Source organism: Balaenoptera musculus, chromosome 1 (assembly GCF_009873245.2).
Source record: "Balaenoptera musculus isolate JJ_BM4_2016_0621 chromosome 1, mBalMus1.pri.v3, whole genome shotgun sequence".
Lineage (NCBI taxonomy): Eukaryota > Metazoa > Chordata > Mammalia > Artiodactyla > Balaenopteridae > Balaenoptera > Balaenoptera musculus.
Window position 1 is genome coordinate 33,618,878 of NC_045785.1, and position 24,639 is coordinate 33,643,516.

Here is a 24,639-nt window from a genome sequence, read left to right on the forward strand (position 1 = left end):
CACAGCAATATGTTTTAACAAGCTCGCCAGGTTGATTCTACTACACGTTAAACTTCAGGCACCCTGAAAGCCCACGAAAAACAACTTGCAGATGGAGAAGCCAAAACTGTGGCCAAGCCTGACCCGGAACACAGGTATTCTTGACCCTCTCCCTTTCTCCAGCCCAGGGCACAAAGAAGAGGGGAGCTCCATCATCCACCCCACCAGGTTTCTGGAATGAAGACTTGGAAACACCGGGGCGGGGGGGGGGGGGGGGAGGTGGGGGGGGGGTGTCTAGAAACAGGGGCGGGGCATTCCTCTCAGGAATAGAAGGCGGAGCCAAGTGCTCTGAGCCCCGCCCCATCCCCGTTGCCCTGGGAAACCCCGGGTTGTAACAATAACCCGCTGACGCGCTTCGGGGAGGGATCCAGCTGAGTCCGTGGGCGGGACAGCCCTGCTGCGGACCAATGAGAGCGCTCGGGCCTCACCCCCCGCGCCCCCTCCCCCAGCTCAAGGCAGGGGGCGGGGTCGCGCCCGCCGCTCCTCCCCTGCTCCGTAGGCGGCGCTGTTGCGTGCTGGGGCTACGGCAGGGTCGCCCCCGGCCGGGAGCCCCGCCCCTCCACCTCCAGCCCGCGGGCGGGGCACCCGGCCGGCCGAGGATTCCGCGGCCGCGGGCGGGCACGCCCCGCCCTCTCCCGCGCCGGGCCCGCCCCCTCCCCGTCCCCCGCCCATCCGAGGTGCAGCCGGCGCTGAGCGCGGCAGGCGCGGGAGCTGGCGCTGGAGCCGGAGCGGCGGCGGCGGCGGCATTCACGGGGCGGCGGCGGCGCGGGCTCCGGCACGGGCTCGGGCTCCGGCATGGTGCAATCCGGCCCCGTCCCGGGAGAGCGGGGCCCGCGTGCGGGGCCGGCGCCGGGGGAGCGGCGGCAAAGACGGTGGCGGTGGTGGCTGCAGGCGCAGTCAGGCGGCAGGTGCTAGAAGCGGGGCTGGGCGAGGTGTGTGCCCGCTGGGCTCCGGGGCCGCCGCTCCCTCACTGCCCCCACCTCTCCCTCCCTTCGGGCTTCCCAGCGCGTCCAGCCCCCTGTCTCCGCGACCCGGCCCATGGCGCCCCGCGGTTGAGCCGGCGCCGCCAGGGACCCCTCCCGCGGGCCTCCCCGGGGCGCGCAGATCCCAGAGCCGCCCGCCCACCATCCGCGGAGCCCCCCTCCCCTCCTCGCCCGAGCCGGGCGGGACCATGGCTGCGAAGCTGCGAGCGCATCAGGTGGACGTGGACCCGGACTTCGCGCCGCAGAGCCGGCCGCGCTCGTGTACCTGGCCCCTGCCGCAGCCAGACTTGGTCGGCGACGAGGACGGAGCGCTGGGTTCAGGGGTGGCCGAGGGCGCTGAGGACTGCGGGCCGGAGCGCCGAGCCACGGCCCCGCCGATGGCCCCAGCGCCGCCGCTGGGCGCGGAGGTCGGACCGCTGCGGAAAGCGAAGAGCTCCCGGCGGAACGCGTGGGGGAACCTGTCCTACGCCGACCTCATCACCAAAGCCATCGAGAGCGCCCCGGACAAGCGGCTCACGCTCTCGCAGATCTACGACTGGATGGTCCGTTACGTGCCCTACTTCAAGGATAAAGGCGACAGCAACAGCTCGGCCGGCTGGAAGGTGGGGGCGTCCGGCAGGGGAGGGGGTCTGGAGTCGTCGGCTGGGGCTTCCAGGGGCTGCTAGATGCGTCTGGGCTCCCGGCGGGCGGTCTAGAGGGAGGCCCTGGGGCACCCCCAGGAGTCACAGAGTGTGTGCCCAGGGCGTGGGGCCGGCCGGCAGACAGGCGGGGGCGTGCTGGGAGCAGCTGTGTGCATGCTCTGGATGCGAGGTGGGAGGTCTGGTGGGGTGACAAGGGACTGCCACTTTGAGGCACTCTCGAGGGACACCCTTACCCCATCCTTGGGGGCATAGCAGAAGAACCTATTCTCAGGCCTCAGACATTGGGGACCCCCCTCTTACCCCCACGAGTTTGCTTTGTGTTACTCTTGTTTTACCCTCTCCACCAGGGCACCCTCCTTAAAGAGCTGAAATAATGACTTGGGGCCAGTGGCTGCTTTCCTCCCAGATCTTTCCCACTGCCCTCCCTGGAGCTGGCCTCAGGGTGAGGAATGCGACCCTAGGCCCACAGTTCTTTCTGTGGTGCCAGGAGTTCACTCTGGGGCACCAGCCAGCCTAGGGTGGGGAACTGGTCAGGTGACCTGAGATCTGAGTTCTCCGTGGGGCAGCTGCTGCCCCCCTTGCCTGGATCAGCATGGTGGGCTGGTGATGATCCCTGCTGGTGTGAGGGCAAGGTATTGAGACCTGGTGATCTGTCCATGACCACCCCAGGCTGTCTTCCACTTCCCTGGCTTTCTGAGCCCAGATGCACTTGGGGGAGGGGGAGAGGGGAGGGGCACCCCAGGGAGGCCTCAGTACCAACCAATGGAAAGGGGGGAGCCATCTTGGGCGAGGACAGGGTCTTGACTGGATTGTGGCCTCTAGTCCCTCCCCTGGCCAACTTGTTGGGGAATGGGGATAGTCGATGCCTTTGGGGGAGAGGAGACTGGGGTGGGGTGGGGGTCGGGCCATGCCTAGGGCCTGTGAGCTGTGAGACTCCCTGTGGGAGAGGGGGGTCTCTATGAGGGAGGCATGCCTGAATGGAGGGAAGGGGCTCTGGCTGGTGGTGCCTGTAGGCAGGGTCAGGGGAAGGAGGTGTGCCAGTGGAGGAGGGGAGGCTCGCGGACATGGACAGCTTAAGATGCCCCGTGGCTGCACTGTAGGGGCCACGGTGCTCTGCCCTGGGAGCCCATGGCTCTCAGGCTTTCCGCTGGCAGCTTCTCTGTCTGTCTCTGGCCACTACTGGGTGGGGACACAGGCTGGAGGGGCCGACATGAGTCTCCTTCTCCATCCTCTCTCCGGTCCCCTTGGGCTCAGCCCCCTCCGGAACACTTGTTCCTCCTAAGTGGGTCCTGCCCTTGTGCTTTGCTCCCACCTCCCTCCCATGTACTGTCCCACCCTTCACTTCTCCCTGTAGATAGTCCCTGTCCTCAAGGGCACAGAGTTCAGATGCCTCTTCCAGGAAGCCTTCCCTAACCCTTTTTAGCTAGCTCAGGACTCCCTCTTCTCTGGCCCTCTCCCTACCTGTCATAGGTCTTAGTCTTTTGTGTCCTGTCTCATTTCCCTTCCCCACCCCGTCTGGAAGACAGTGGCAGTGTCAGAACAATCTCTGTGCCCACGGCACCGAGCATGGAGCCTGGCACTGGGAACTACCAGTGCGTGTCTGGTAAAAGAGTGAAGAAATAGGTGGATAGTGCAGAGGGTGGTGAGGCCAGGGAGGGTACTATGGGCCAGAATAAGCCAGGAGGGCTTCCTGCAGGAGGCAGAGCTCCAGCTGGGCTTGATGGGTGAGGGATGATAAGGAAGATGGCAAGAGGGAACATGAGGCTTGAAGCTGGGAAAGAACTGCAGTTCACTGAGGGTCTCAGGGCCAAGCCCTGTGCCAGGCACCTTCAGGCATCTGTGCCAGGTGTCTCCTTTAATGCTCTCTGCACTCCCTGAGGTGGGTTTTACTGTCACCACTTATAGGGCTGGGCACTGAGGCAGGGAGTGGAGGAGTGAACTGCCCAAGGTCACACAGTCAGTAGATGGGAAAACTGGATCCCAATCCAGATGTGTCTCCCTCCAGGGACCCAGAGCCTCTGGAATATTGTCCTGCTGGCATTGGATATGGGTGGGGGACACTGACAGCTTTCAAACGGGGGCAGATCTAAATCCTAGACTGTGATTGGGAAGGTACTTGGAGATAATTTAGTCCCATGAGTTCATTTCTCAGACTGTGAGACTGAGGCCCTGGAAGGGAATGGGACTCTTCTCAGGTCATCAGTGAGCGGCAGGCCCTGGATGATGGCCCAGGCCTCCCGCCTGCCCATTGGATGCAGTTTCCACTGCACCACGCTGCTGGGGACACATTGGTTCTCCCTGCGCCTGGGCTCAGGAATGCTTGTCCTGGGCTAGGGCATTGGTGAGGGAGCCTCAGCCTTGGGCTCCTGACCTAGGCCCTGGCAGAGACCCCCGAGGCACTGGAGGAGGGCTGTTCAGAGAGGCCCCTGGCCTTTCCCATCTCATCCCCTCAGTGGCTGTCCTCCTTCTACCCCACCCCCCCATCCAGCTCCCCAGGGAGCCTCCTTCCCCTCTCATTCCTGTCCCTCCTAATGCCTGTTCCCCCATTCCCAGTCAGTCCCTCCAGGGCCCTGGTGGCGGGGCCGTTCCCAACTCCCAGCCACCCTCCGGTTAGCAGAGACTGTGATACACCTCAGGTGCCAGGGCTGGGGCCAGGGACCCCATTGTTCCTTCCTCCCTCCCCTCCCCCACGTAAGTGTTGCACTTGAGTCCTGGAGTGTACCGAACCCTGTGTTAGATGGAGTGGGGGGACCGAAGGGGAAGGCGTTGCACCTGCTTTCAGGATGCATCAGGGCTCAGCCAGTTCCACACGCAAGCCCTCTGTCTTACAGGCAGGACTGAGGGCCGGGGAGTGGGGGTGGGAGTAGGGGTGTGGGGAAAGTGGGTTAGATCCCCTGGGGAGCCAGGCAAGCCCTCACGGAGAAGATGGCACTTGATCTGGTCTGTCTTCACTGGGTGGGGTGGGTGGGTAGAATTTGGGAGAAAGTCTTCCAAGGGATATTGACTGCATACGCAAAGGCAAGGAGGTGGAATTGCATATGTTGGGTTTGGGAGACTGTTGGGTGTGCCAGGCTGGAACCAGGGGCTCCTAGGCAGGGCTAGGAGCGTGGGATGGCAGGGCTGTGGCGTGGGAAAGGCCGAGTGAGGGCCCTGTGCTTGGCCTTTGCCCTGTGGTCCCACCTGTGATGTGGGAAGATAGTTCAGAGGTGTTGCAGAGAGGAATTGGAGGAGGCAAGATCAACAGCAGGCCTAAGGCACCCAACAGGCTGAAGCCCGAAGAGAGTCTGGGCTTGGTGCTGGGAACTCCACCAGAGAGGCTGGTAGTGTTGCCATCAGGGCAGATGGTCTCCAGGTCTGGGACGAGGGCTTGGACAGGAGTCTCCCTCCCTCTCCAGTGTCGCAAAAGTGTGGATATCCCACATCCAGGTAGAGCCTCCTACTTCCTCTCAGACACTCTAGCCCCACCTTCCTCCTCCGGGAAGCCTTCCAGGCTGCTCCGGGTCCTGGTGCTGCTTCCACTTAGCGCCCTTGGAGTTATTCTGCCTGCTTTTGTGTTTCCAGGCTGCCAGCTCCCCTGGGAGCTCCCAGGCCAGGCCTGGGTGCCTCCCATTCCTGTCCCCGGGACTGGTGGGGGAGGAGCCCAGTGGATGGGGATTTCCCTTCTCCCTCAGTGCCTGGAGCAGCTTGGCTGTTGTGGGGTGGGATCAGCAGGGGGGTGTCTCCCCCCCAATACGGCCCAGGCGGGCCCGTAGGTCCTAGGTGGGGTGGGGGCTAGAAGAGAGAGACTGATCTGAGAGGCCGGGAGGAGGGTCCTGCTACAGCCCGACTGAGCGGTGGTTGTGCGTGCAGGGGCTCCCCCTTCTCTCCTCCCCCCAGCCCGTTCCAGCAGGGCTCCCTCCTTCTTCTTTGTCCTCCGGGGATCCCCAGCCCCGAGGGCTGGTGGAGGTGTGGGAAGAGGCGGTGTGAGCCCGGGTTGGGGGGTGTCCTCACCCCCCGCGCTGCACGAGCGGGGGGCTGGCAGCTGCCCGCCTCCTGGGCACGAGCCCGTGCCAGCCGCTCCTGGCACAGTTGCTGGCACGCCCGGCAGACTCCCACGGCCACCTGCTCACACCCACCCACGAGCGCTGGCGCGCAGCGGGCCCTTCCGGCTTCCCGGGCCTCCCGGCGCCCCTCCCTCGCCACCGCGCCCCTCCCCCCCCCAATCCTCTGCTCCCCGAAGGCCCCACACTCTGCCAGCCGCGTGGCCCGCCCGGCCCCCTCCCCAGAAACTTGGGGAGCTTGGGAGGCAGGGCCGCCGGGAGGCCCCTGGGGTGGCTGCGCCTCTGCGGGGAGAAGGGGGGAACCTGGAGGCAGACAGACAGACCGACAGACAGGGTGAGGGCCCCGCCTGCCACCTGGCGCCGCTCCAGCGGGACGATGGCGGGCAGCGCCGTGCCAGGCGGTAATTGCAGACAGACTAATTTAAAGAGATGAGACGGTTATTTTTAACTCCTGTTAAGGTAATGAACGGCGCTTGGGGGGGGGAGGTGTGTGCGGGTTCGAAAGTTCAGCGCCCCCCAGCCGCCACTTTCTGCGGTTTGGGGCTCCCCTCTCTGCACGCCCTGAGGACCCAGCTCAGGACTGAGTGGAGTGGAGGGGCTCTGCCAGAGAGGGGCAAGGGCTCAGAGCGCCGGGGAGCAGGCGCCCACCATCCAAGCCCACGTCCCCTCAAATCCTGTCCTCCATCCTTCCAGGTGGGTGTTAGCATCCCGGTTTCCTAGGTGGAGAAGTGACTTGTCTTAGGGTCACATCCCTAAGAAGTGGCAGACCTGGGAATTGAACCCCGTCCTGTCCCCCAAACTCAAGCATTTCCTCCTGTGCCATTGGGGCTGGAGAGGAGGGATTTGGAAAGGGTGCAGGCTTGTTTCTTGCAGCCCACCTTCTCCCATCTTTGAGTGGCAGCTGGTGGTGGCTACTCCGTGGGGTCCTGGGGGCTATGGAAGCCCCTCTCTCTGTGTCTTGTGAAGGGTGAGGGTGTGGTCGTGGGCTGCGTGTGTGGATGTGAGCCTCTGGCATATGGGTGCACCAGCTGTAGCAGGGGGAGCCCCCTCCTTACCTCACTGTCTCCCTTAACTTGTGGCTGACTCCTCAGCACCCCTTTCCTATTTGCAGCCTGTGGCTTGCCTCCCAACTTGGGAGTGGGTACCTGAGAAACAGGTACACATTGGTGCCCACTCCTTCCACCTCTGAGTCTGACTTTGGATCTCCAAGAGAGGTGGAGCCCATCACCCGCTTCCAAGCCTCCTTCCCAGATCAATCCCTTTCTCACATACTCCCAGGGACCTGGAGCCCGAAAGCTCTGGGACTGCCCATTCTGTTGCTAGACAAGACCTTCAAGTTGTTAGGCCTTCCTTCCTTCTCCCTGGCAATGACCCATCTCTCTGGAGCATCACTCAGGGTGTCCTAGTTCAGCCCTTTGGGGTCTGTTGGAGCTGTGGAGTCGGGAGTTGGTGAGCGGTGGGCAGAGCACCTGTAGGGCACCCTGATCTAGCGCGTGTGAGCTGGAGCAAAGCTCTCTCCCGTTCTGGTCCTCAGTGTTCTCATCTGTGTCCAAAGGGCCTTAACGCACTCAGACTGTGGCCCTTTCGGGGCTGTGACTGACAAACCCTCTGGTTCTAGGAGCCATGAGGGGTTAGTTGGGACCGAGAGTGTAGAGTACCTAATGGGACTTATCATGGGTGGAAGCACGTGAGTACACGTGTGGATGGACTCGAACTGGGGACTCCTGCTTGGGGCTGTCTACCCTGCCCCTGGCAGTACCCAGGTGGCAGACAAACTCTGGGCACAGTGAAGGGAGTGCTCCTGGCAGTCCCAGCTGGCCACCAGAGCAGGCAGATGGGGGGTACAGGGTGTTAGGTGGGCATTAGCGGAGGCTCTGGGGCCCTGGTAGGGCGCTCAGGGGGACAGCTGGATCTGGAGCGCCCCCCTTCCTCCTGGCATCCTGGTTACCATGGAAACCAACTCCTGTTTGGGAGGGTTTGGCTGTCTGCTGCCTCTCCCCACCCCCCAACCCATATGTGGAGGTGGGAGGGGGGCCAGGTGGCGTGTGGGGGAGGGGCCTCCCACACCTTCCCCCACCCCCACCCCCCGGGCCTCCCTCTTTGCAGAGAAGCCTTTCTGGTCTCGCAGGGGGATGCCTCTTTTGGGAAGGGGAACGAGAATTCAGAGGATTAACGCCTGGGTGCTAGGCAGTCAGTTGGGCACTTCACATAAATCCTCTCATTTCATCCTCCCTGGGTCCTGCCAGGTATGTGTTAATAGCCCCATTTTGCAGTTGAGGAAATGGAGGCTCAGAAAAATGAAGTCACTTGGCCAAGGTAGCATAGCTGAGACGAGGCTGAGCCTAGATTTAGAAGCAGACCTGTTTCCTCCATGTTTTGCCATCTTCCAATGCCAGTGCAGTATCAGCCCACACCCCAGCCAGCCCTCCTACCCCAGGGCTCACTCATGCTCTCTCCGGAACCCTTCAGGGCTCCTCAGTTCCCCTGGGAGCCAACCAAGCCCAAACTGCTCTGTTTGGACCCCTGGGCCCTCTGCTGGCCTTGTCCAGGCCCTGCCCTCCCTCCCACTTTCCCTGCTGCCTCTGATCCCAGGCAGCCCTCACACTGCCATCTTTATACCTGACCCTGGAGTTTTCAGCCCAAACCACTGCCATTGTTACATGCTCACCAAGGCTGCTATCGACTCTCATGGACTGAACCCTGGGGACACCCCTCAGAAACTAGGCGGGTGCTTGGGTAGTTTGAACAAAATCCTACCTCCTAGGTGATTCTGGAACCCAATGTGTCTTTCTGAGAATCTGCCTTAAATCCTTAGTTGTTGGCAGAGCTGGCTGATTATCAGAGTCACCTAGAAGCTTTTAGGTAGTACAGTCTGCAGTCCCTGTCTCAGACCCTCTGTAGCAGACTCTCAGTGGGTGGGCTTTGGAATCTATATTTTAACAGGTCTGTCTGATGACGGGTCGGATTCTGAACCGATGCCTTAGATGGTAGCTTCCTCTGCTTCTGCTTGCGGAATCTTAGTTCCCCGACCAGGGACTGAACCCGCAACCCCTGCAGTGGAAGCATGGACTCTTAACCACTGGACCTCCAGGGAAGTCCCCCTCCCGTCTTCCGCTCCCAGGGCGGACCACCTTCTCTAAACAGGCTGCCCAGACTGAGCCCACATCTCTCCTCCTCACTCTTTTTTGGGTCCTCCAGGGAATTGAGCCCCATGCAGTCAGCTCCAAGGGACTGAAACACCACAGTACATTTGCCCGCCCTCCGTGTCTGATGTGCTCTGCCACTGAGAGCCTTTGGCTGCCCGAGGGAGGGGAAACGTCGGTGTACTCAGCAGGCCTCTTTGGCGCTGGCCCACCAGGAAGTGGAAAGTCGCAGCCCCTGCTCTCTGCTAGCTCCCCGTCCGGTGGGGGAGGCGAGACCATGTGTACAGCGCGGTGCTGGTCTTACAGGATCCAGTCCCGGGGCTGTAGCGTGCCATTCCAGGCCTTGGCCACCTGGCCCCAGTCAACCTGTACAGCCACATCACTCACCCCACCCGTCTTCTGACCCTTCTTCAGCTACACAGAACTCTTCCAGCCCAGGGTGCAACCACCACATGCCATGACAGGTGTGCTTCCATTTAATTTTCACAGCAAACCGTGAAGCTGGTACTGCTACTATCCCCAGTTTGCAGATGAGGAAACTGAGGCTGAGAGAAACAAAGTGGCTCTCACAGTATCCCACTGGAAGGGACAGAAATGAAACTCCCCTGGGTTACTCCTCCCTAACCGAGGGCTCTGGCCAGCACAGTCCAGGCTGGCCGCTACCCCCCTGCCCCCCAGCCCTAGCATTGTCTCTCTGATTTCCCTTAGAGTTTGGCCCTGGGGCTTCCAGCCTCGGGGGTGGCTTTGGGATCCCTGGCACCCTTTCTCAAATCCAGAGCTCCCAGAGGGAGGGAGCTGACATTGTCCGCCCCCCTCCATCTGCAGGCCCCAGGGCTGATGGCCGCTTCCTCTGCTCGCGTTAATCCAGGCCTACACCCACTGGGCACCCACTGGGCACCCACTGTGCAGCACTGCTCAGAGGAACCGGACTGGCTCCCTGCCCTCGAAATGCCTGCAGGTCCAGCGGGGGAGATAAGACGAGGATAAAAACTACCCAGGGTCATGATGGAGGGCCAGATTATGAGCTATGGGTATTTGGAGGTGAGGCGGGAGAACCAGGCAAAGGAGTCAAACCCTCAGGACTCTTTAGGAGCCCCACAGGGTCTGGCTGTGTTAGCTGGAGCCCAGCAGGACTTGAGGCTGGGGAAGCAAGCAGGAGCCGGACGGTGAATGGCCTTGAATGCCACACCAAGGAGCTGGCACTCCAAGCTGTGAGGGATGAGGAATGGCATGGGCAGAAAGGATGGTATGGAGGGTTGGGGTGGGGGGAGAGACTGGCTCAGGTGCCCAATGTGGGCCTAATACTGGGGTCCAGGGGAGAAGATGAGCCTGAGAGAGGGTGGAGGCCCCAAGATTCCAAGATGCCAGGCCTGAGGTGCCAAGCAGCACCCTTTGGTGCCTTGAGGATCTCAGAGGTAAGACAAAGTGGTGTGGGTAGGAGTCTGGAGGCAAGCAGGGAGGAGCAGTCCTAGTTCTGCCACTTACCCTCTGTGTGGCCTTGGGCAACCTAGCCTCAGTTTCCTCCTCTGCAAAGTGGGATAATAATAAAGACTTATGTCCAAGCTTTGTTGTGAGAATTGCATGTAAGGAGAGTTACATGTAAAGTCCCCAGTGAAATCTTAGCAAATATCATTATTGTTATTCATTGCTCTGGGAAAGGAAAGGAGATACCTCCACGTGTGCTGTGTGTGTGGGGGTGGGGGGGGGGTCCTGGGCCCTGATCCCTGAGAGACACTGACTTGTGTATGTGTTTGGGGTGGGGGGTAGGATTTCTTCTTCTAGTCCCTCCCTTTCTGTCCCTGGGGTGTCAGAAAATCAGGATGTCCAAGCTTCGTCCTGCCCTTAGGTCCAACCACTGCTCTCTAGCCTACAGAGCCTTCCCCATGGCCTTGGGAGGCAAGCAGGCAGGTTTTAGGCACTGTATTTTTACAGATGAGGCCAGTGATTTACTCAAGGTCACCCTCGAATCCGGGGCTGCCTGCCCCTGGACGCTGGCTCCTCTGCCCACTGGCAGTCTGTGTGACCTTGGGCATGGTCCTTCCCTCTCTGGCCCTCAGTCTCATCTAGGGATCCGGGTTCTCCTCCCCCAACACTCTGGGAAGTTGTGATGCCTCCTCCACCCCTCCAGTCCCCTCCCCCTGTCCTCAGCTGGCCTTGCCTTCTTTTGTAACCTGAGCTGGGGCCGTGGGGGAAGGGGCTTGCCCTCAGCCAGAGGCACCTGCCAGCTGAGCAGATGTGAGTGGATGGAGCCCCCCCCACTCCGCCAGCCCCTAGGGGGTCGCCTGCTCCTGGCTCGGCAGGGCTGGTGCTGGGGCAGGCAGTCCTCAGCACACCCAGCCCTGGCCTCTGGCCTCTGCCCCCAGAGCTTACCCTGAGCACGTGTTCATTTTTCAGCGGACATTCGTGCTCCAACATGCCCTGCAAGGACCTCTCAGGCTCCAGGAGAAGACACATGGCAGATGAGGGCTGGTGCCCCGGTCTGGGTGGGCTGCCCAGAGCTCCCGGAGCCCCTTGGCATGGGGACAGAGGGCCAAGGGCAGCCCCTGGGGACGAGGGCAGTGTCTATGCGGGTGGCCATGCCCCAGGGAGAGCAGATGGTCCTCTTGGCACCATGCCTACTCTTCCCCCCCTTCCCCCCCAGGAGCCAGCCTGTAGGGCTGGGGCACAGCTGCTGAGCCCTCCCCAGAGCCAGGCCCAGGGCAGGACTGGGTGAGGTCACCGCAGCTGCTCCCAGGGCCGGGGGCAGGGGTGTGGGATGTGCTGCCGGCAGAGGGAGGGAGGGGGCTCCGATGAGGAGAGGCTGGGAGAGGCCTGAATGGCCTGGCATTTAGGGATCCCCTTTAATCCTGGAAGAGGGAGGGAAGAGTCTGTGGAGGGGTTGCTGAGCCAGTGTGGACAGCTCCTGGCGCCCCCCCCCCCAGGGGAGCTTCTGTCTGGCCTAGGCTCCTCCCTAGAGGCCTCTCAAGGTAGGAGGAAGAGCAAGGGCCCTGGGTGTGAATTCCTGCCTCAACACTTACCCGCTTGGGCAGGTCAGTTGTCTCTTGAAGCCTCAGTTTCTCATCTGTAAAATCAGGATAATAAACCAACTCAGAGGTTTGTTACAGATACTCAGTAAGATTTGAATTGTTGAGTGCCAGCACAGGGCACCGAATGCTCAGCAAATGGTAGTTTCTTTCCTTTCTCACTTTGCTGAAGTCTCCCGAGAAGCCAGGGGAGAAGTAGGGAGGTGGCAGAGGCAGCAGGAACTGGAGGGGAAACTGGGAGGGAGGAGGCAAGGCCTGGAGCTCCGGCCTGAGGTCTTGTTGAACAGAAACTGCAGAGTTGCCAGGCCTGAGTGGTTCATGGCTGCTGAGGGTTCCAACCTATGTGTTGACTTGCTGTGAGCCAAGGATTGCCCCACAGAGTTCAGGTGGGGAGGCAGACTCACCTACGGTTATACTCCAGCGTGCAGGTAGATTTTTGCAGTAGCACTGAAGGGGGAGCAACTACCTGTGGGGCTTGCAGAGGGGGCTAGGAAGATGCTGCACAGCTAGCCCTGATGCAGCAGCAGGAACCGCTTGAGCGGAGAGCGAGGGAAGGGCACAGGGAACAGAGTGTGTGAAGGCATGGAGGCGTGAGACATCCAGGGTGGCTGGAGCCCCAGATGGGTTTAAGGGAATGGAGGTAATGAAGCTGGAGAGCATCAGAGGGCCCTTGAATGTCAGTCTGGAGTTGGACCCAAGCGCTGGCGGGATGAGGAGCCATGGGCTTTTGAGTAGGGGTGAGCTGGGACTTCTGCTGCTGATTTGTGTGCTGTCCGGGCTGGGTGTGTGGGTTCTGTTGTCTCTGGGGTGGCAGGGGTGGGGGACGCCAGGGCTTGTCCCTTGACCTCATGCCTTGCTTTGGACATTTGGTTCCTCCTGGCCCCTGGCTGCCCACTTCTGTTCCACTGCTGACCCCAAGCCCATTCACCTGTCAACACTTGTGGCTCTGATGCCCCCACCTGCCCTTCTACCCCTCCTTCACTACACACCCTAGTACCAAGGGTTTGCATGTGGCCTCAGGGCCCTGAGGTCATCCAGGTCACCCCTTCTGCCAGGAATCCTGTCTGGACTGAGTACTCCAGGCAGCAGAGCCAGTGACCCTTCCCCCCGCCGGCCACCCTCCCCCAGAGTCTGTGGCTCTCTCTGAGTCAGGTGTGTTCCTGGGCCAGAGGGGGTGGGGTGTGGTACAAGAGCTGCTCCTGGGGCTGAGACAGGGAGTCAGGAAGACTCTTGACATGTGGGATCTCATCCAGCTCCTAGCCACGCCCCCTCCCCCATGGATGTTGCGATAGTTACCGGCTTTTACGGGGAGGCCCAAGGTCACATGGATGAAGTTGGGATTCCAACTCTAGCCCTTAACCCTTCTTTATGCAGGAAAGGAGGGAAGGCAGCGGGGAGAGAGGAAATGGGAGTCACGGAGGGGATGAGAGCGCTCACACGCCCCACAGGTGATCTCCGCTCAGGAAGGCACTAGAGGGTGGAGCTGGATCACCATCCCCATTGGGTAGTTGGGATCAGCTTCCTGAGGGAGGGGCCGGGCTGAACCTTGGACAGCGATGGGACCTGGAGAGGCATCCATACCTGGTTTTGGGCTGGATGGACGGACGCAGGACCCAGGACTGAACTGGGAGGGTCCTGGAATCCCCTTGGTGCCAGAGGCCAGGAGGTAGCACAGGGCTTGTGGGTGGGGAGCATAAGACTTGAGTCTCCTGTCTCTGATGAAAACCAGGAAGCTTGGGCTTGAGAACCAGGGCAGGTATGACCTCTGAGGTGGGCAGCAGGGCAGTGTTCCCCGCCACATTGGCGGTGTGGGTAGGAAGAGCCTTAGCTTTGGAATCCAACAGCCCGGAGACCCAGACCTGGTTCCATCACTTCCCAGCTTCATGGCCTCAGGTGTCATTTAACCCACCTGAGCCTCAGTTCTCCCCCCACCCTTTGTAAAATAGCATTACCTACTCACAGTTTGCATGGTTTTTAGGATTCAAAGAAGAAACATATCTAAAGAGTCTAGCTTAGGTCTGGCACATGGTAGGTGGTGCCCTTCTCCTGCCTCGGTATTTGAGCACGGGCCAGTGGTGTGCGAGAGCTGGCTTGCACTGGCTCGTGAGAGCTGATCATGCACACTTCTTCCCAGTTCTGCACTCAATGACATCATGCTGCCAGCTTAAAATTGGCTACGATGGGAGTATCCATGCCACAGAAATCAGCAAATGCTACAAATCGAATCAGGTGGGGTTTTTCCCCTGTTGGAGAGCTGAAGGAAATCCATCCTGTAGGCCCTCTTTAGCTCTCGAGGGGACCAAATGGGAGGTGGGGCAACGGTCGAGGGCTGGCTGGGCTGAGCAACCTAGAACTCAAAGTCCATGGGCCCTTTAGGGCCTGGGGAGATTGGATATAGTCATAGTGCCATGCAGCCCTCTCTAGGCAGGGGACAGCAAATGGTGGGACCCTTCTTCTCTCTCCAAACTCCCCCTCTTTGCCCCTACTCTTCAGCCCTGAGATCTGGTGGGCTCTGGCTGGAGAAGTAAGATTGGATGAGCTTGAGCTATCAGGGAATGAAGCTGTGCTGGGAGGAGAAATGAGGTTGTGCTGGAAGATAAACGAGGTGTACTGCCAGGGAATGAGGTGGTACTTGGAGGCAAGGTGAGGCTGCATTATTAGATAAATGAGGTCGTACTATCAGGGGATGAAGTGTACTTGTAGAAGAGATGCTGTCCTGCTGGATCAGTCGGGTTGCACCGTCAGAGAACACAGCCACACCACAGGAGGAAGGAGAGCCTCCGACTTGGAGGATAAATGAGGGTGTCCTGCTGGATAAATGAGGGGGCCCGTCAGGTGAATGGAGTGCTGTTAGCGAATGAGGTTGTACTTGCTGGATAAATGGGACTGGTGTGCTGGATAAATGGGGTTGTGCTGTCAGATGAATGCATTACCGCTCGTGGGCGAAGGGTGTCCTGGGAATAGATGAGGGTGTCCCCTTGGATAGATGAGCTGCTGCTACCAAATGGCTCAGACCCTGTCCGCGAGGGAGGCACCATCAGCAAGGACAAGGTTATTCTGTTCCCACGGGGGCTGCTGCAGCGTCTTCTGGCCCACGTGGTCCAGGCTGTGAGAGGGCTTGGCCACAGCAAGCCTTGGCTTCCCCAAGTCTATCTGGGGAGGAGGAGCGAGCAGGTGGGGCTTGGGGTGGGCAGCCGCCTTGTTCACCCTGGGAGCCCTTCTTCCCCTCGCACAGAAGCCCCTCCTCCTCTCTGCGCTTCCTTCTGTGGCTCCGACCGCTCCTGCCTTTCTCCACCCCATGCTTGCCTCCCATTCCATCCTGTATTCCCCTCTCTCAGCCCAGTTTGGAGAAGCCCCTATCGTGTGCCAGCCACTCTGACAGTCTCATTAATTCTCCCTGCCACACAGTGTTCCCCCCCTTTTCTGTCTCTCCTTCATCCATTCAGCAAAACTTTATGAAATGCCTAGCATATACCAAACACATGGGGTCCGGTTACAAAAAAAAAAGGGGGAAAAAATCCCTCATGGAACTTATTTTCTAATATAAGGGAAACCAGACAATAAATAATAAACACAGAATATAAAGAAATTATATGGTACTTTAGAAAGTGCTAACTGCTTTAGAAAAATTCAGAGCAGGCTAAGGGGGCCAAGAAATGGCAAGGCAGAGAAGCACTTGTTAAAAGAGTGGGCAGGATGGGGCTTCTCACATAGGTGACATCTGAACAGAGACTTGAAGGAGATGAGAGACGGATGTGAGCATCTGGGCAAACAGTGTTGCCCCTGCGACCGAGGCCCCAAGGTGGGATGGTGCCTGGCAGGTTCCTGGCAGCAGGACAGGGTCAGGGGAGGAGCCTGGGAGGTCATGGAGGGGCTTGTGGGCTACGGCAAGGCCTTTGTTCTTTACTCTGAGTGAGATGGGGGCATCAGAGTATTCTGGGCAGGACTGGATGTGGTCCACGTTATTTACAGGATCCCTCCAGCTGCTGCCTGGAGGGAAACAGGGTGCAAGCAGGTAGCTGTTTGAGGAAATAGAGGTTCAAAGCATCTTTTGCTCCATTGTTTGTGGGTGTTGAAGCCAAGACTGGAATCCAGATCCAACACCAGAGGCCTGCTCTTTGTCCTGTACCAGCCTCTTCTCCCTGGTGCCTGAGGCCCCAGGGGGCTGGCCTCTCGCCCAGGTTCTGAGGGAGAGTAGGATGGGCATGGGATGTAACCTACTGTCCCTTCCCTCTGCCCCTTGATGGCCTCTGAGGCACTGAGTCAGGGAGGTCCCATCTCCCCTGGGAACCTGCCCCAGGCCTGCATGGAGGTGTGGGAGGTGTGAGGCCCCAGAAGCAGGGCCCAGCTTGGGCACCAGGGGAACCGGGGCATGCCGGGGCCGTAGCTGTGGTGGCGGGTTGCTAGGTGACTCTGAGAGGGAGCCCTGGTTACTGCTGCCTGGTAGAGGCGTCTCCCTCACCTCCTCCGTGGCCTCTGGCCTCCCAGGAGGCCTTGTGGGCGAGATGTGATCGGCGCTTGCCACTGGATCTTGGCCGGGAGCTCTGATGGGTACCAGGTGGCTGGGACCTGAGTAGCCAGAATGGGCTGCAGGGCCTGGCCTTGCCTCCTGGGGCACAGCCCTGGTGCACACCTGGTGAAGAGCCTGGCTCAGCAGACCAAGGCCTAGGTCCTCGCCCAGCTCTGGGCCACCTCCTTGGGTGACACTGGGCAAGGCACGGCACCTCTCTAGGCCTCAACTGCCCCATCCACCTGGCCTGCAGAATCCCTCCCCAAGGGCCTCGTTTTCAGTGAGAGTGCCAAGGGAGGGTGCTGAGCAGGCAGGGCTCCAGGTACCCCTGCCCCACCTCCGATGGCTTGAGTGTAGAACACTCAAGTTGTGCATTAGATTCCATTCACTAAAAAGGTTCCACTACTTTAGAAAAGACAAAAGTTTGAAAACCTCTGGACTGAATGATTCCAAGAACTTTTTATTGTCAGACTGAAAAGGTGCGTAGAGTGCAGTGGCCCATCTCATCAATTTATGGGGAGGGAAACAGGCCCAGAGAGGAGGAGGGACTGGCCCCGGGTCAGGCTTGCCGGGGGAGGAGGGCCACCAAGCTGGCGGTCAGGAGGCCTGGGCTCGAATCCCTGGGTGAACTGGGGCAAGTCCTTTTTTCTCTCTGGGTCCAACCAGCTGTGGTTTTGGGCTGGGGCTCAGGGGTACCTGGCTGGGCAGGGAACAGAGTGGGGAAGGATGCAGACCTTCACAGGCCTGGAACATGTGTTCTTGGTGGGAATCTAAAATATTTTTATTGATATTCAGAAAATTTGGAAGTATTACAGAGTACAGTGCAAGATTCCTTTGAATTCTACAAAGGAAGCACAAGACTTGTAGGGAATTTTGACCTTTTAACATGCCCCCAGCTTCCCATACTGCCAGCTTCTAGGGTTGGTTACGTCATGGAAAGTTTCAGAAGAAATGGAGGACTGGTTTCCTAAGATTCTTTGGAAGTTCTCTGACTTGTTCTCTCTCCCATGGTGGAACGTGAGGTCCTTTAGACTCAGAACGAGACTAACCTGAAATCAATGCCTGGCTCTGCCACTTAAACTGTGTGATCTTTTCAACTTACTTAACCTCTCTGAGCCTCACTCGCCTCATCTTGAATAGGGCTCACAATCCCTGCGTTGTATGGAGACTGATAGAATGATCACGTGAGATCAAGTACTTCCAGTACTCAGGGCTGACCTGGCAGGTACTCGGGAGGTGCCCGTACTTGGCGGTGTCCTTCCTCCTCCTCCCACCCCCAAGCACTCAGAACCAGGCTGGCACATAGTGACACTGATAAAGAGGTGTAGCCTGACTGACCTCTAGCTGGAGCAGCTGGGAGGTGGAGCCTCTGGTAAGGCAGATAATCCCCCAGGGGAGGAGAACTGAGGCCTCTGAGGCCCCCCCGCAACAAACACAGGTGTTGGGAAGGGGCTGGGGAGCCAGGTGCAGGGGCAGGAGCGGGAGAGGGGGTTTCTACTCCAGGGAGCACCACTCCCTGGGGGTCCAGCTCCCCTCCTCTCAGGGCCCCAGGAGAAGCCAGGCAGGACAATGCTGGGACGGACCTTGAAGCCCTAGCTGTTATCTCCCAAGACCAGAAAGTGCCAGAGATAGGGAGCCTGGGGCCCTGAAGAGTCAGGTGAGTACCTGGAACTGGGGGTGAGGGGTGGGAGGGTGCCCTGGGCAGCAGGGAGGACCCCTCCTTCTGGAGACAGGCGGGAAGGAGGCAGGAGGGAGAGCCCTCGTGGATCAGAGGTTCTGGAGCTGGGCGGATGAGAGCAGGTCCGTATGCCGGGCAGATCTGGAGTGGTACCTGGCATTGCCGCCTGTGGGACCGAGGGCAGGTTACATCATGCCTCTGGCCTCCATTCCCTGGTACATGAGATGGGGTAATGCCAGCTCCCCAGAGTTTTTCGTGCCCAGCGCAGTTACACTCAGGGCCTGATACTAAGGATTGTAGAGACAGAGTGGGTCTGTGGAGTGATCTAAGAAGTGAGGTCTTCTGGCCAGAGTGAGGGATTTAACCAGCATTATGGGCACCTGGTGTGTTCACCAAACACCCACACACGTTATCTCAGATAATGATCTAACAGCCTTCTGAGGTGGTTACTGGATGTCGCCCATTTTTTTCAGAGGAGCTCACTGAGGCATGGGCTCCTAGAGATTGAGTCAATAGCCATGGTCACATAGCTAGGTGGCTGAAAAGAGCCAGGCATCCTGCCCAGCCCTGCAGATACCCAAACCCCTGCTGTTTCCACAGCAGCGCCTGAGCCAGGAGGTCCAGGCCACCAGCAGGGAGGCCTCAGAGCTGGGGCATGGTAGGCCCTGCAGAAGCTCTACTCCTCCAGGTTCTTGTGGGGAGCCAGGTCAGTGGAGCTGTGGACTCCCCAGCCTTCCTCTGTCCCCAGGACAGGCCTGGCAAAAGCAGGCAGTGATATGGGGCCCAACAGAAATTTAGAAGAGGATATGTGTAGGTGCGCCTAAGGTGAAGCCCAGGGAAGGACCAGGGGCAGCAGAAGGGCTCTGTGGCCTTGGGCAAGCCACTTCACCTCTCTGAGCCTTGGTCTTCTTGTCTGTAAATGGGCCTGATGCCACCTGCTTTGTGGGGATTTTGTGAAGTTTCCACCAGGAAGGGGCTTTGAGGGCAGAGCTACTCAGCATCAGGTGGGTGGGGAGGGGAGGGGAGGTGAGGGAGGGCTGCAGCCCAGACGGGACCTGGGCTGACCTGAAGGTGGGCAGTGAGCAGGGGCGGGGTCTGGGGTCTTCATGGCCAGTGGATGTGCTTTGAGGGGCTTGCTGGGATCCAAAGCCTCTGTGGAGTTCACAGAAGCTCAGAGAAGTTGGGGGAAAGTCTGGGCCTCTACCCACCTTGGGGACCCCCAGCCTATTCTGCTTTTCCTGGTCAGGCCTTCCCAGCAAAGGGTTAACAGTCTTCTCTACCTGCAGTTGCATTTTAAAGACACGAAATTAAAGCAGGTAATTTATTCTCCCCACACACGAAAGAGCAATTAGTTCTAAACAGGGCTTAATCAGTCACCGCGAGATTGATTTCTGGAGCCCTGGGTTTTCGGGCTCCTGGCGCCATGCCAGGCTGGCAGGGTGGTGGGGAGCGGACAAATGAGCCGCAGCGGCATGAGCCCTTACATAATCTGCTGGGGGGCCCTGGCAGCCTGGCTAGCCCCGGGCGGGGCTTGGCTGAGTTGGGGAGGGGGGGTCTTGCTCCCCCGCTGCAGGCCCCTTAGGAGTTGCCTCCCTGGAAAGGCTAGACCCAAAGCCCTGGCCTCACCCTACGGACAGTGCCTGTGTGGGGCAGGGGAGCGGGAAGGATGGGGCGGGTCTGGGGTAGAGGATGGATAGTCTGAGTTTGTCCGACCTGGTACTTACACCTGTTCCCCTCCTTCTCCCCTTTACCCTTTCATCTTCCCTATTCCCTCCCCCTCCACCTTTTGGCTCCTCTCCTGTTCTCTTATACTCTCACTTCTCTATTTTCTCCCACTCCTTTTCCCATCAATTACCCCCTCACTTCCCACTCCCCCACCCCTATCCTTGTCTCTGTCCACAGAACTCCATCCGCCACAACCTGTCTCTGCACACCCGGTTCATCCGCGTGCAGAACGAGGGCACAGGCAAGAGCTCCTGGTGGATGCTGAACCCTGAGGGCGGAAAGACGGGCAAGACCCCGCGGCGCAGGGCCGTGTCCATGGACAACGGGGCCAAGTTCCTGCGCATCAAGGGCAAGGCCAGCAAGAAGAAGCAGCTGCAGGCACCGGAGCGAAGCCCCGACGACAGTCCCCAGGGCGCGCCAGCCCCGGGACCCGTGCCTGCCGCGGCCAAGTGGGCCACGAGCCCGGCCTCGCACGCCAGCGACGACTACGAGGCATGGGCCGACTTCCGCGGCGGCGGGAGACCCCTACTCGGGGAGGCGGCCGAACTGGAGGACGACGAGGCCCTGGAGGCCCTGGCGCCGTCGTCGCCGCTCATGTACCCGAGCCCGGCGAGCGCGTTATCGCCCGCGCTGGGTGCGCGCTGCCCGGGGGAGCTGACCCGCCTGGCCGAGCTCGGGGGCCCGCTGGGCCTGCACGGCGGCGGCGGGGCGGGGCTGCCCGAGGCGCTGCTGGACGGCTCGCAGGATGCGTACGGGCCGCGGGCCCGAGCCGGGACGCCCGCCTACTTCGGCGGCTGCAAGGGCGGTGCCTACGGCGGGGGCGGGGGCGGGGGCTTCGGGCCGCCGGCGCTGGGCGCGCTGCGCCGCCTGCCCATGCAGACCATCCAGGAGAACAAGCAGGCCAGCTTTGCGCCGGCCGCCGCGCCCTACCGCCCGGGGGCGCTGCCCGCGCTGCTGCCGCCACCGCCACCCGCACCCAGGCCCGGCCCGGTGCTGGGCGCGCCCGGGGAGCTGGCGCTGGCGGGCGCGGCCACCGCCTACCCGGGCAAGGGGGTGGCCCCATACGCGCCGCCGGCGCCCTCGCGCAGTGCCTTAGCCCACCCCATCAGCCTTATGACGCTGCCCGGCGAGGCGGGCGCGGCGGGAGTGGCGCCGCCGGGCCACGCGGCCGTCTTCGGGGGCCCCCCCGGCGGCCTCCTGCTGGACGCGCTGCCGGGGCCGTACGCGGCCGCCGCCGCAGGGCCGCTGGGTGCCGCGCCCGACCGCTTCCCGGCCGACCTGGACCTCGACATGTTCAGCGGGAGCCTCGAGTGCGACGTCGAGTCCATCATCCTCAACGACTTCATGGACAGCGACGAAATGGACTTCAACTTCGACTCGGCCCTGCCGCCGCCGCCTCCCGGCCTGGCTGGGGCCCCGCCCCCCAACCAGAGCTGGGTGCCGGGCTGAGGGCCGCCTCCCGCGCCCCCGGTGCCCTGCCCCGCCCCCCCCAGGGGCCTCTGTCTTCCCATCCTGATCCCCGGGTCCCCACTCCCATTCCCGCTCCACGGAGGGGATCCAGGAGGCAGCCCCAACCCAGCTAGAGACATCCCTCGGAAGCTGACCGCTGAGGGAAGTGGTAGGGAGGGGCTGGGGCGCCCTGCCATTCTTGCCCAGACTCCTGAGACCCGCTCCCCCTCCTCCCAAGGGCGGGAAGCCTGGGAGTGGAGGTTGGATTCCGGGCTGGGTGGGAGTAGGGAGGAATGAGGTGGGCCGTGCTGGTCTGGGAAGCCCACCGGGAGACTGGGCGGGGCGGGGTGGGGGGGGCGTCTCCGAATCTTCAGTTTCCTTTGCGGGGCCCCCGCGTGACGAATCGCCCACCCCAAAGTCGAATCTGATCCCCAGTTGACACGTTCCCACTGGTCTTAGCCTCACCCACCCCAAGCCAGGAACCCCCTCCCAGAAACACACTCACGCCTACCTATTGGCTGTTCACCCTGAGCTGTCCTCCTTCGGCCCTCAACCACTCTCCGACCTCCAGACCCACAGTTCAGCCCCGCCCACTCATCCTTGCCCGCCTTAGTTTCTCCCCTCCCAGGTGGAAGTCCCTCTTCCTTTCCGCTCGTCCCCATTCCCCAGTACTGGTCTCAGCCTCCCCAGTGGGCCTCAGCTCCGGATCCACCCCCCAACCCGACACCCCTTTCTCCGTGCCAGTCCTGGCTGCTCCTCTCCCATATTTATAAGTGTCCGGTCGGGGCGGTCTGTGGGCGCGGCGTCCCCGGCGCATATCGTAGGCAGTGTACCGTGGCCGTGCCGTCAGCGTGTGCGTGTGCGTGTGTGCCGTGTCGAGGCCGTGTAGAGTGCATTGTACAGCATATTTTCATGAATAAAATTGTTTTAAATATTTCTCGTGCCTTGGGCTAGTAGGGGGAGCTGCGGAGGAAGAGGATAATTGGTAGGGATCATGGAGGCGGGGGTCCCTGTGCCCGAGCCCATTGTGGCTTTGTGTCTGAGTCTGTGTCAGCATTCACTGATGTCTGTCTGCTCAACACACATTGGTTAAGTGCCTACTGAGTTTTGGATGCTGGAGATGTGCCTGTGTGGAGCTCTGCACCTGTTTCTGTGAACATGTGCATGCAGGAAGTTTCTGGCCTGGGGATATTCTGTCCTGAATAAGCTTCAGGGTTGGGAGAGAAGGCACAGATATTAACTGAGAACGTGTTCATGCCAGGTCCTGTATTAGGTATAATTTTTGTTCCCGTTCTACAGATGAGAAAACGGTCAGAGAGGGAAAATGGCTTAGGAAGGCAGGCAGCGATGGTGGAAAGGAGGCCTTTGAAGGCACACAAACTTCTGTTTGAATTTATTCCCTGCTGTTTTCCAGCTGTGTGACCTTGGGCAAATTTTCAACCTCCATAACCTTGCTCTCCTGGTCTAGACCACAGGCTAGTACACCTATTGCATGGATTTCTTGTGAGCAGTAAATGAGAAAACATATGTAAAGTAGCAGCACAGGTCCTGCATCCATTCATTCATCCATGGAAAATTTAGTGAGCACCTGCTATGTGCCAGGTCTTATACCAAGCACTGGGGCTACCATGGAGAGCAACAGAGGCACAACCTCTGCTCTCAAGGAATTTAGAGGCTCGAGGGGCACAGAGATGAGTAAATGGGCGATTTTAGATCAGAGATGTAATGAATGGAGGAGGCAGGGGGCTGTTGTGGGAATGAATGAGACAGTTGCACCCATCCCGGGCTTGAGGAGTCAGGGAAGGGGCCCGGAGGGGGTGCTGTCTCAGCTGAGCCTTGAAGGATGAGTTGGCATTGGTAAAGGAAGGGATTCAGACAGAGGGAATGGCATGATCAGAGATCCAGAGTCAAGAGATCATTTGGGTTCCAGAACAAAAAGCAATTTAGCATGGCCAAAGCTCAGAGGTGGAAAGATGAACAATGATGGGGAGGCAAATGGACCAGAAGGGGCCACAATGGGAGAGGGTCCGTGGCCAAGCCAGAGATGCTGGTGGTGACTCAAACCAGGAGGGACAGGGGAGGGAAGTGAGGCTGGAGGGGGAAGGATGAGTTCACATATATTTTGGCTGTAGAGTCATTGAGACTTGGTTGTGAATTGGATATGGGGAATGAGGATCAAATGATGCCTGATTCTGGTTGGGCACTTGGGCAGACAAGGCCATTCACTGAGATGGGGAACTTCAAGGCAGGAGGAGCCCTGGGGAAGATGGTGCGCTCAGCCTCAGACAGGCTCAATTTGAGTTATGCCTTATGGGACCCCTTGAGATTTGGGAGGGATGTTTGGGAGCATATGTACTGTGTGAATGGCATTCCCTGGCATTGGGCAACATGGTGGCCCAGAGATGTCCAGCTGGATAATGGGGTCAGAAGCCCAGGAAGATGTCTGAGCTGGAGAGGGAGGTCAGAGAAGTAAGAGTACGGAGGTTGTCATGGAGGTGTTGGGAGCGGCTTGGGGGGTGGTGCAGAGTGGGAGGAGCAGGCGACCCAGGTCTGCTCAGGGGAACACCTTAGGGCACCTTGGCACAGGAAGAGAAATGCACTGGTTGAGTAGGAGCAGCTAGGGAGAGGAGGAAGACCAGGACACTGTGGGCTCCTAGGGTTTGTGAAAAGGGCCTGGTCCTAGAAAGGAATGCCTAACACTCTTCTTAGAGCCTCACTTTCTTGGTCTGAAAGATGGGGCAGTAGCACCAGTCTCAGATTTGTTTTGAGGAGCAAATAAAATGGGAATTATTCTCTGAGGTCACACTCCTGGCGAGGGGCAGAGCTGGGGTTCCTGCCCAAATGTGTACCTCCAATGCCCAGGCTGTCCTGTGGCCCCCACTGCCTCTGGGGTGGTGGCTGTGAGCAGAGGAACAAAGGAGATCAGAGCCAGCAGGACCTGTACTGGTTCTGGGCTCAGTTGGCGGAGGGTGGCGAGACCTCCCTGCGGGGTGTGGTAGGTGTCCTCGCCGGGTGGGGAGCACAGAGATGAGCTCTCCCTTGGGAGTGATGCCCCAGCCCCGCCCCACAACCAGACTCAGGGACAGCCCAGCTGGGTCTGGGCTCCATCTGGGCTGCAAAGCTGCCCCCACCCTAGGCTGATGGAGGGTGGGCTGCTGTTGTGCGTGTGCAGGTCTGTGTGTGTCCATGAAGCCCCATATGCATCTGTCCGTGTGGGCCCGTGCGTGTGCGCGCGCGCATGCGCACATGCTGGGAGGGGGCAGGCTGAGTAATGGTTGGGGTCTCCTTGTCTGAGTGTGCGCATGCCTGAGCATTTGTGTGTGTGTGTGTGTGTGTGTATGTGTGGTGGGAATGACGGTGTGTCCATCTCCAAGTGTGCCCACATGTGTGCCCGGGGCTGTGGAGACC

General features: G+C 60.0%; 1 protein-coding gene across 1 annotated transcript; it reads left to right on the forward strand.

Annotated features, from left to right (window-relative positions):
* The first annotated feature begins 713 nt into the window (after positions 1-713).
* FOXO6 (forkhead box O6) lies at positions 714-22,167 on the forward strand. Its single transcript, XM_036828849.1, has 2 exons — positions 714-1,624; positions 19,960-22,167. Exons 1-2 carry the CDS (start codon positions 1,211-1,213, stop codon positions 21,229-21,231), a joined length of 1,686 nt encoding a protein of 561 aa, XP_036684744.1. The 5' UTR covers positions 714-1,210; the 3' UTR covers positions 21,232-22,167.
* The last annotated feature ends 2,472 nt before the right edge of the window (positions 22,168-24,639 follow it).

Bases quoted from the DNA above. Each gene is read 5' to 3' on its own strand.
- FOXO6 (XM_036828849.1), top strand. From the start codon at position 1,211: ATGGCTGCGAAGCTGCGAGCGCATCAGGTGGACGTGGACCCGGACTTC. The intron at 1,625-19,959 runs GTGGGGGCGTCC...CTCTGTCCACAG, and splicing joins ACAGCTCGGCCGGCTGGAAG to AACTCCATCCGCCACAACCT.